Source organism: Carassius gibelio, chromosome A9, assembly GCF_023724105.1.
Source record: "Carassius gibelio isolate Cgi1373 ecotype wild population from Czech Republic chromosome A9, carGib1.2-hapl.c, whole genome shotgun sequence".
In the NCBI taxonomy this organism is placed as follows: domain Eukaryota; kingdom Metazoa; phylum Chordata; class Actinopteri; order Cypriniformes; family Cyprinidae; genus Carassius; species Carassius gibelio.
The window spans coordinates 16,143,891-16,154,415 of NC_068379.1; the positions used below are offsets into that span (position 1 = coordinate 16,143,891).

Here is a 10,525-nt window from a genome sequence, read left to right on the forward strand (position 1 = left end):
ATTTATGTCGGGTATTCATGAAAAAGTCACTGACACAAAACATTTTTGTATAAAGTACATGTACAGTATATTACAGCAAACAGAACTGTGAAGCCATTGCCAACCAATGTGATGGAAAATCAATCAAATGATTCTAAACAAAAACTGGTCAGTTGTGAGGTATGAAAACCACTAAACTGCATATTTGTGTCCCAGGTAAACAAAAACAATCTCCTGAGTAGCAATTCTAGTTTCATTCTCTCATATCACTGATATCTAATAATGTGTCAGATGGTGAAAGCTCAATAAATGTGAGCTTTCAGGTTGTTATAAATCACTGAAAATAAATATAGGCCCAAAACAAGCCACATATTAGGGATTGTGTTTCAGATTGAATCCGCCCATAAATGTAGGTGTGCAGTGATCAGAACATCCACAGGACTCAATAAATGGATTAAGAGAGAGACTGGTAGAAAATGGCTCAGTGGTATGATGCATATGCTATCATTTGTTCCGCTGCCTGGAGAGAAAAATGGTGAGGATGAATTGATTTCCCCCACATTAAAAAATTGTCATTGCCAAAGCTCGTGAATAGAAATGACATTTTCTAGACAATGCATTTTTCATATAATAGCAGAAGAAAAGCAACAGTTTCATATGAACCAGATACCCAAATATTTTATACATTCTCCATATACTATTTAAATTTGAAGACTCTAGACTGAATCTAAAAATTGATGGCAGAATTATAAGAATAATTACCTAAAGGAACTTGTATCGTTAAAATTTAATTTGCCTCACGTGGTGTAATTTCCAGCTGGCTTACTGCAAATTGTTTCTGCAGTAGACAAATTACAAGAGTTAAAATGATCTGTATGCAACAGCTCTTCCTCTGATTTTCAAGACTATAACGGCATAGCTTTATAAAAGTGTTGTCTGCAGCTGTGTGGTCTCACATAACCAGAACTTTGGCTAAACAACAAAAGGGTTGGTGGATACTGCAGCTTACACTGAAGAGGAAGTATTGCAGCTTACAGGAAGAGCAGTATGATTGTTATTTAAAGCAATCAATCACAGTTTGTTTGGCTCATACATGCTGTTTATGGATGGAGTTTTCTGAGTGATAATATGTGCAATAGCCTATAATTACTAATTAGCCTATAATTACTAATTTTATATATTTTTATATAATTATATAATTAATTATATAAACCTATCAAAAGTTTGTGTTCAGTAAGTTTGTGGTGGTATATTTTCAAAGGTCTACTATATGCCCACCAAAGATTGCATTTATTTTATTAAAAATAAAGTAAAAATAGTAATATTTGGGAATATTACAATTGAAAATTTCTGTTTTTACAGTTTCAAAATGTAATTTATTGATGTGAAAAACAGTGTTACATGATCCTTCAGAAATCATTCTAATATGCATTTTTATTATCGTCAATGTTGGAAAGAGTAGTACTGCCTAATATTTGTGTGGAAACAGTTTTTTTTTTTTTTTTTTTTTTTTTTTCTCAGGATTCACTGATGAATAGAAGAAGAATAGCAATTTGAAATAGAGTTATTTTTAATGACATTATAAATGACTTCACTGTCACTTTTGGTCAGTTTAAAGCATTCCTTGCTGAATAAATGTAGTTTAACAAGAAAATAAAGTCTTACTGAACCAAACCTTGTATTAATATTAATAGCACATTATACTAATCATCATCATCAATTGATTATGATCTGCAGACTGTGTATCTGTCATTACACCTAATAGAGGAAGGCTTTACAAAGAGTTGATGTGTCTGAAACTTTCTGTCGCACCAGCTTTTGAGGCACATAATAAGTGAATATTAGCAAAAGTGTGTTCATTATTACTGCACATTAAGCATTGACATTATTGCATTATTAAATAAAACCCTACTGTATCATCAAGGCAGCGGGATTTTAATTCACACGAGAGCTCCATGCAAGCATGTGATGAGCCTGTGAGTGACAGTCAATCACTCTTTAATCAGTGATGGTCCACCGAGTGTCAAGGCTTTAAAATGACCACCTCTTAGCGGGGTTTATCAAGCGTGACTCTCACGCTGTAGCCCTAATGCTGCTCAGATTTCATGTAGAGAGATGTCCTCATTTGTCACTAAAGCAGAGAATGGCAGCAGCTCCACATACAGAATCCAGATAAAGAGACACAGTTTCAACACACAGAACACAATGGACATGTGTTTTAAATAATATTTCTTTAGTTTTCCACCAATCACCCTTTACCTGCACCACCATGCTTTTCCCTCCATGTATGCTCATGTTGATTCCCTTTCTACAGCAAACCATTTCAGACAATCCACCTGGGAATCTCTAAGGGCCGTTTTCTTAGTATCTAGAGGTACGCTTATATGGAAATTTGCTGACCCATATAATCAGAATCCAAGCAAAGAACATACTGTACCAATTGTCAGCACTCACAGCGTTAAATAGTTTTGTGTCAGCAAAAATGAAGGAAATAAAGGCGAACAGAAAAAGGTCATCTGTTTTTCAGCATGAACTACCACCTGGGAGCCCATTTGAATGGATGAAAAGCCCCCTTACGTGCATAAATGTTTTGATCAGGAGCATCTCAATGGCTATAATTAAGAATAAAAAGAAATTTATTGTATAATGGCCATGATCCTTGTGTTTTATGAGGAGATTTCACTTTTTAAAGACATTCATTGTAGTCAGATATTAACATTGTTTTAATATTCTTAACTATTAATAGGTTAATAATGTATATTAATATGTGAAGGTTAGTAATAATAATGATAGGAAATATTTAACAAAAAAAGTTCTGTTGCTTAAAGAATTTTTTCTTCCCATTTTTTTTTTTTTTACTTAAATTCTTGCCATTTAGTTCATTAAATGCTTAAAAAATTGAATGTTGCGACATATCCTTGTAATATGCATCACTATAGCAGGCTTGCAAAGTATTCTCAGTGAACCAAACATTTCAACAGTATGTTCCTCTGGGTCGACAGTTCCCAAGTTCCAAAACTTAATAATGCAATGAAACAGCAAATCGTTCTCAAGGTCTCATACTGAGAGACAATTAATGAAGAATATTTGGAGGTAATGCTAGATGGAAAATCTACCCGGCCCTTTTTCAGGCTCAAGAGCTTACATCTGATTGAGACAGCGATCTGCAGACGTCTCTGCAGTACCAGTAACAGGTAAGTGACGTGACATTCAGCCAAGTATGGTGACCCATAACCAGAATTTGTGCTCTGCATTTAACCCATCTGAAGTGCACACACACAGAGGAGTGAACACACACACACACACACACACACACACTGTGAACACACACCCGGAGCAGTGGGCAGCCATTTTATGCTGCGGCGCCCGGGGAGCAGTTGGGGGGTTCGATGCCTTGCTCAAGGGCACCCAAGTCGTGTATTGAAGGTGGAGAGAGAACTGTACATACACTCCCCCCACCCACAATTCCTGCCAGCCCGGGACTCGAACTCACAACCTTTTGATTGGGAGTCCGACTCTCTAACCGTTAGGCCACGACTTCCCATAAAAAAGGGGAAAGAAGTAAAAACAACATGAGAGCCCAAGTTCCAAAACTTAATAAAAAGTGAGAGATGAAAAATATAGAGTTCTGTTGTTGTTTGAGTTTTGAGAAATAACAACAGGAGGACATTCGCACAGGGATATGATAAGCCTCATTGATGTCACATCAGAGGGACTGAGAGAATGCATCCCTATGTTGTGCTGCAGTTACAGATTTAATAGATGAGCAGGGGAATTGTTTGCTTACATTTAGTCTTTTTCAAAGGACTGTAAGGACAGGGTTGTGGCTTGAATTCATGGAGCTTGAAACAACATTTTTTATGAATCTGAACACAACTCATATAAAGACATTCATAGTGGGCACCAATCCCCATACCCGCCCCTTCCATTACAGAGCCCAGGACAATGACACATGGGTGTAAACATCACAGCAGCAGGCTTTGATATCGTTGGAAGTAAATGACAGCTGTCTAATAGAGTCTCCATCTGTTGTTCCACTGCAAACAACTGAGGTTTTATCATCTGATCCCAGTATATAGCTGTAAACTACAGAAACGTATCTTACTGCAGCACTGCAGTGAATTTATCATATTTTAAGCAAGGCACCATGAAAAATATTCTACATGCAGTACCAAGTTTGCCTCTCTTTTTTTATCTATATTTAATAATCCCCTAAAATGATATTTAATATATTTATATATTTAATATACTGTATGATATTCAAGATATTTATAGTCAGTTAAGCCTTAAATAGCAAGATGTACCTGAACACATAACTGTACTTGGATTAAACAAGCCCCAGAGTCATTAAATAATCACTTTGTGTTTACAACATGAGACCTGCAGCACAGTGTTTTCCTCTGACTCATTCTCCTCTTTTCTCATCACATTTTAAACAGTCAGAAGGGAGATACTGAAATAAATGTTTTGTAAAAGCTTGCTTAAAAAAAAAAAAAAAAAATTACAAAAGAAGTTACAAATTCTGTTGAAAACATCATTAGATTAAAATATATTTGTGATATTTTTGTTTAAAAGTGAATGATTATAATCTTGAAAACATTTCTTTTAAGGTGAATCATTAATGCAAAAAATATAGGCTAGTAGCCTGTGAGCAGAGGTGGGTAGAGTACCCAAAAACTTTACTCAAGTAAAAGTAAAAGTAATTCTAGAAATATTTACTCAAGTAAAAGTAAAAGTACTAGTCTTGAATAGTTACTTGAGTAAGAGTAAAAGAGTATCGGATAAAAAATCTACTCAAGTAGTTAGTTACTAGTTACTTTGGGTCATATATACGGAGCCTTTTTTTATATAGATATATAGACAAAAAATGTATGTAATGTATGTGTGTGTGTATAAATGTATATATTTCATCAGCCTTTAATCCAATTTATGTAATTTATTATAAAACCCTGTCTGTTTATTTAAGTAACAAATATAGGTATCATGCCATTACATATTTTTAATACGACTGACTTTATTTTAAATGTGAATTTAACATTGAAAATTAATGTGATATAAATATTGCTACTAATCTTTCATTGTTCAGAAAGAGAGCAAATAACATTTACATTATTAAACATAATTTTCACTGACAGTCTAGATTTCATTCACTCTCAGAAACTCTCATTAAAATCACTGAAACTGTTAACACTGTGAAATCAATATCTTAATTATAGATTCGTACACACATCTGCACTTTGTTGTTTCTGACGAGAGAGTTCGGCAGAAAGAGGTATTCAGTCAGTGAGCGAGTGAAGGAAGCACCGGCATTTCAGCGATGACTCATCGGAACACCTCTGATTGGCCATTGCATTCAAAAGCTCAACAGAATCGTGTGTGATTGGTTAATGCGCAGCGCTGTAAAAACGCGTCTGTCATTGGCTCAGCGCCAGCAAGCGATCACAGATCTGAATTTAGCAGCTGATGATATGACTTGCTGAACGTACTCGCACTGGTGTGATTGTATTAAAATTAATAAAATCTTAATCGGCTATTCTTTGTCTTTTGGAAGCTGCATTCAACCTGTTATAAGCCACACACGTACAACAAACTAATGTCACAGTGGTATCGTGTACTGTAATCGAATGTAGCCCAAGTTATTACCTGTTAAACAGTAGACAGCACACGCGTTCATCTAATAAGGATCTCCATCGCAAGCAAATAATAGCCTTTGCAGATTAGCTTTCAATTCAGTGCAGTTCCATAGCCCCGTTTTCAACGCTGCTAATATTCTTAAACGTTTACAACTCTGAGTGAACCGCTTCAGAGCTCAGCGCGTGCAGCATGGAACTGAACGACTCAATCAAACTGATTCATGAACCAATTCACTCGTTTGCCAGTTGGTTTGATCAAGCCTTTGAACAGAGTTGACTCAAAAGAATGAATCATTCGCGAATGGGCATCGCTCATTGTCCAGAGAAAAGTAGACGGCGCGTTTGGAATAAACTGAAGCATTTATTGCATTAAGATAAAGTAACGAGAGGGGCGTCGCCCACAGTAACGAAGTAAAAGTACAGATTTTTCCCAAAAAATGTACTCAAGTAAGAGTATAAAGTACCCATCTTTAAATATACTCCGAAAAGTATTCGTTACCCCGAAAAATTACTCAAGTAAATGTAACGAAGTAAATGTAACTCGTTACTACCCACCTCTGCCTGTGAGTAATCAGAGCTTCATATACAAATGACAATAGACAATGGACAATTTTGGAAAATCTGACCTCGCCTTTAGTTCATGTACAGTACAGACCAAAAGTTTGGACCTTCTCATTCCAAGAGTTGTCTTTATTTTCATGGCTATGAAAATTGTAGAGTCAAAACGTTTGGAAGCTGTGACATTATTGTGAGGACAAAACCAACCAAACCATGGCTAACAGTCAGATTCAGCGTATATTTATGATCCAGAATAAGATCCAGAGGCTGAAATTGAACAAGAGCAGCATCAGCAAATGCATCTCTATGTGGTATGTACTGAAACTGTATATATTTGCTTAGCGGTTTTGGAAAATGACTAAGTTCCACTTTGTCGTTTTTTTTTTTTAGCTGTACATGTGGAAAGTGCAGTTTGATGACAACAATCGCATGTTGTTTACTTGATGTGCTTACGAGCTGATAGCCAAGTTAACAACACAGAGATATTTGAAGCAGTTTTACTCACCGCATGCAGTTCCAACACATGATCGTGACCCTTTTTCATTGGGACTGCATTATCCTTAAGAAATAAACAATGTGCAAATCCGGCGTCAAACTGGGCCTTGTTTGTAAAACAAGCATCTTCGAAATGCAGTGGAACAAACACAACTCCCTTAATGCCGTTTCTCTTTTGGTAATCTGTGCAGTGTTGTCTTGCCCTGGCAACCAAAAACACACTCCTTTTGTGACATTTCACAACACTCTCGCTCTGATCAGTGAACGTCTGTTGTGCTCAGTGCTCTACGGGAGCGCGCGCTCTTAGGACCCAAGGAAATTCCGCTCCATCTAACATCACACAGAGCCATACTCAGAAAAAAAACTTTCCGAAACTTGTGACAATATTTTTTGGAACAGAAATACTCCTTCAAACATACAACTTAATTTTTGAAACTTTGTCGATGTTTAGCATGGGAATCCAACTCTTTAACAGTGTGAAAGAGCATTCCACCCCCTCCCCCTTAAATTCACTTTATAAAAAAAATGCACTTTATGATATTCTAATTAAGTATTACTTATTACTGTATTTTAAGTACAATTATCAATATACAAAAGCACATGTAAAAGCTGATTTTAATTTCAACGTGTTACTGCACGCACTTTAGAAGCAGTGAACACACCCAATGCAGTTTGCAATCAGTCACTGGTGTTCAGCTCAATTTCCACAGCTGAGGTGCTTGAGCAAGACACCAGACCACCAATTGCTCCCCCACAAAATGTGTATGTGCACTTAGATGGGTTAAACATCCTTTCAACAATTAACCCTTTAAAAGGGGGAACCTTGTGCTGCTCCAGGTTAGCAATTGGATGGATAAAGGGCTCAGAATGCACAACCTTACAAAAAGGTTGTGGAACATTGGTTTAATAGTTGGAGAGAAAAAAAAAAACAAAAGACCAAAGGGGCATTTAATACCGGATTCTGCAAAGTTTATTAAAAACTAGATTTACATGACCAGAGTAACTGCTCCACTAGAAACCACAGTCTGCTCCCCAGAGACAGCCTTGATACGAGTATCTCTTCCTGAAAGAGAAGTGTTAGAAGTGAGAACACTTATAAAATGCTCAGTTCCTCTTGTCAAAAGTGAGAACTCACGTTTCCTGGTGCACCTTTGCTCACAAGAGCCAGATGATGGATGGCACACCTCTGTACTGCAATGGATGAAGATCTGACAGGGAAGAAAGAGGCTCAAGTCATAGAACCCACAAGTAGTAGATACAAATATGTTCAATTAAAAGGGGGGGGCTTACGGTTTCCTGAAGAGCAGCCAGTGAGGCTGGGTCTACAAATGTGAACATCTTCACAACAAAGCGTTTGTAGTGGGTTGGGAACTGAAGACCAGATGATCCAGTCACTGGAACCAGTGTGGTCAGATAACGGTCGTCCTGGTAAGGGCATCTGAGAAAAAAAAAAAAAAAAAAAAAAAAGTTGGAAAGGGTCTCCCAGCAGACTAACGGGATAAAGATCAGCTGTACACTCACCCATCAATCAGAAGGTCCCACTGGGGGAGACTGAGTGGACTGGGGGTTGAAGTCGTCCAACAACGTCCCAGCATCAGGACAATGTTGGGGTCGGTCCTCTCCATAATGTGCACCTCAACATACACAGGCTCTCGCAGGACTTTTGTGATGGGATAATCAGCGTCACTGTAGTAGGCTGTGTAGGCCTCATCACCTGAGGAACACTGGGGTTTAACCAGACTCAAGTTTGAAAGGCTTTAGGCAGACACAGGACAAGACCTTACCTTCACCACATCCTTTGGTGACACATTGGCCATTGGCCAGTCTGAGCGCCACCCTGAGAGGCCCAGGAGCAGCTACTGGTAGAGGTGGAGGAACGGAGTTGACCTCCACAACCAGAGCTTCCACAGAAGTTTCAGAGTATCTACACTGGAAGAGGAACCTGGACAACACACAGCAAGCTTGTAGCATTTATTAGGGACTAATGTTCACACCAAGTCATAGATCACCTACTCAAAATGACTGTCCCTTGTGATGGAACCATATGGTCCAACCCCCACTTCATAGGATGAGGTCATTCGGTTTTCATACACCACATATCCGCTGTCCTCCTGTGAACAGAAACAGTGGCAGAATCCAGGCCATCATAAGCAAATGCAGGATAAAACCAGTAGCAGCTGCTCACCATCACACTCGTGCCACATGCGGTCACAAGGAACTGGTATATGGCAAAAGAAGGTGTGGACCCCACAGGAGCACAAGGTGGGTCGTTTCCACCCAGTAGATAAACCGAATCCAGACTCAGTCGAGGCAGTGTAACATCTCTAGACACCACTACCACAAACTGACCATCTCGAATACACTGGACAGTTACTAGAACAAGGTACAAGAGCAGGTTAATGCAGAGAACCGGTTTAACACAAACAGAATAAGATAGAGAACACTTACCCGCCCTCCCATAGAAACACTGCTGTGCTTTAAAGCAGCAGTTGATAGCTTCACACTCAGCACCACTGATCCCAGGTAGACCACATTGGATCTGTTCAGAATCAGCTACAGCACATTTATCAATAGGATCCGTCTGCACTACTGGCTTCTGAAGCGGAAACTGTGGTTTAGGTTGTTGAACCGGCTTCTGAAGCGGAAACTGTGGTTTAGGTAGTTGTTGAACCGGCTTCTGAAGCGGAAACTGTGGTTTAGATAGTTGTTGAACTGGCTTCTGAAGCGGAAACTGCTGGTAAGTTGGTTGTTGAACCGGCTTCTGAACCGGAAACTGCTGGTAAGTTGGTTGTTGAACCGGCTTCTGAACCGGAAACTGCGGTTTAGGTTGTTGAACCGGCTTCTGAAGCGGAAACTGTGGTTTAGGTAGTTGTTGAACTGGCTTCTGAAGCGGAAACTGCTGGTAAGTTGGTTGTTGAACCGGAAACTGCTGGTAAGTTGGTTGTTGAACCGGCTTCTGAACCGGAAACTGCTGGTTACTTGGTTGTTGAACTGGCTTCTGAAGCGGAAACTGCTGGGTCATCAGAGATTGAACATCCTGAAGCGATTTACTCCAGTGTGGAACAGCATGACAGAAAGCACAAACCAGCAAAATCTGAACCAAACACCAACTTCCAGCCATTGTTTAACAGCTAAACACAATGTGGAGATACTGCCCTTTGGTCTTTTTGTATTCTACAGATTTCAGCTAATTAACGATAGTCCCTCCCTCTTCATTAACACTCATGGTTCTCATGTGTTGCAGAAAGGGGAGCTTGTGCTGCTGTGTGATTCTGAATGTTTTTTTTTGTTTTTTTTCGTGATGCAAGCTGTCAATTAAGCATTGCAATTGTGTGTTTATTGTCATTCAAAGTTATCCACTCTTTAATAGTGTTCTCAAAATGTTGGCACAAAAACATTATTCATAGAATCTTTTTTAATTTTACCATTTGTTTCACAATGTTCAGAGAACATTCAAAAGTAACGTTTCCATAAAGTTTGGAAAATGTTCCCTTAACATTCTCATAACCAGGAAAAAACATAATTAAAAAAAAGCTGGATGAACAATGAACATTCAAAAATAAAATTTTAATAACTTCATGGAAAAGCTTGCAAAATGATAGTTGAACATATTTCTGATAAAGGTGCCACAGAATGGAAAACTGTATTCACTTTGGCATAGTTGAATAAGAGTTATGTACATGAAAATGATTGTGAAATAGTCTCAAACACCATTGAAAATCTTGTGCTGCAATAGTCCACTGAAAAAGAGGCGAATCCAAACATAACACCGACTGTGACATTACAGTAGGGATCATTAATGTTTACACCCCCAACATTTGCATAACATTTTCCAGCACATGTTCTAGGCCAACCAGACC

At 38.4% G+C, this 10,525-nt stretch overlaps 1 protein-coding gene across 7 annotated transcripts; it reads right to left on the minus strand.

The window, feature by feature from the left end:
• Positions 1-7,612: 7,612 nt before the first annotated feature.
• LOC128019736 (zona pellucida sperm-binding protein 4-like) lies at positions 7,613-9,813 on the minus strand. 7 transcript variants are annotated; one of them, XM_052605916.1, is made up of 10 exons: positions 9,492-9,813; positions 9,366-9,452; positions 9,114-9,323; positions 8,851-9,038; positions 8,679-8,776; positions 8,450-8,607; positions 8,187-8,379; positions 7,956-8,103; positions 7,801-7,873; positions 7,613-7,728 (listed from the first exon to the last, which is right to left on the minus strand). In XM_052605916.1, the coding sequence occupies exons 1-10, from the start codon at positions 9,784-9,786 to the stop codon at positions 7,652-7,654; spliced, it is 1,527 nt and encodes a 508-aa protein (XP_052461876.1). In that variant the 5' UTR covers positions 9,787-9,813; the 3' UTR covers positions 7,613-7,651. The 7 variants fall into 7 exon arrangements, with proteins under 7 accessions (XP_052461876.1, XP_052461880.1, XP_052461878.1 ...); XM_052605920.1 differs by lacking the exon at positions 9,366-9,452 and having other exon boundaries at positions 9,114-9,284; XM_052605918.1 differs by lacking the exon at positions 9,366-9,452.
• Positions 9,814-10,525: the final 712 nt, after the last annotated feature.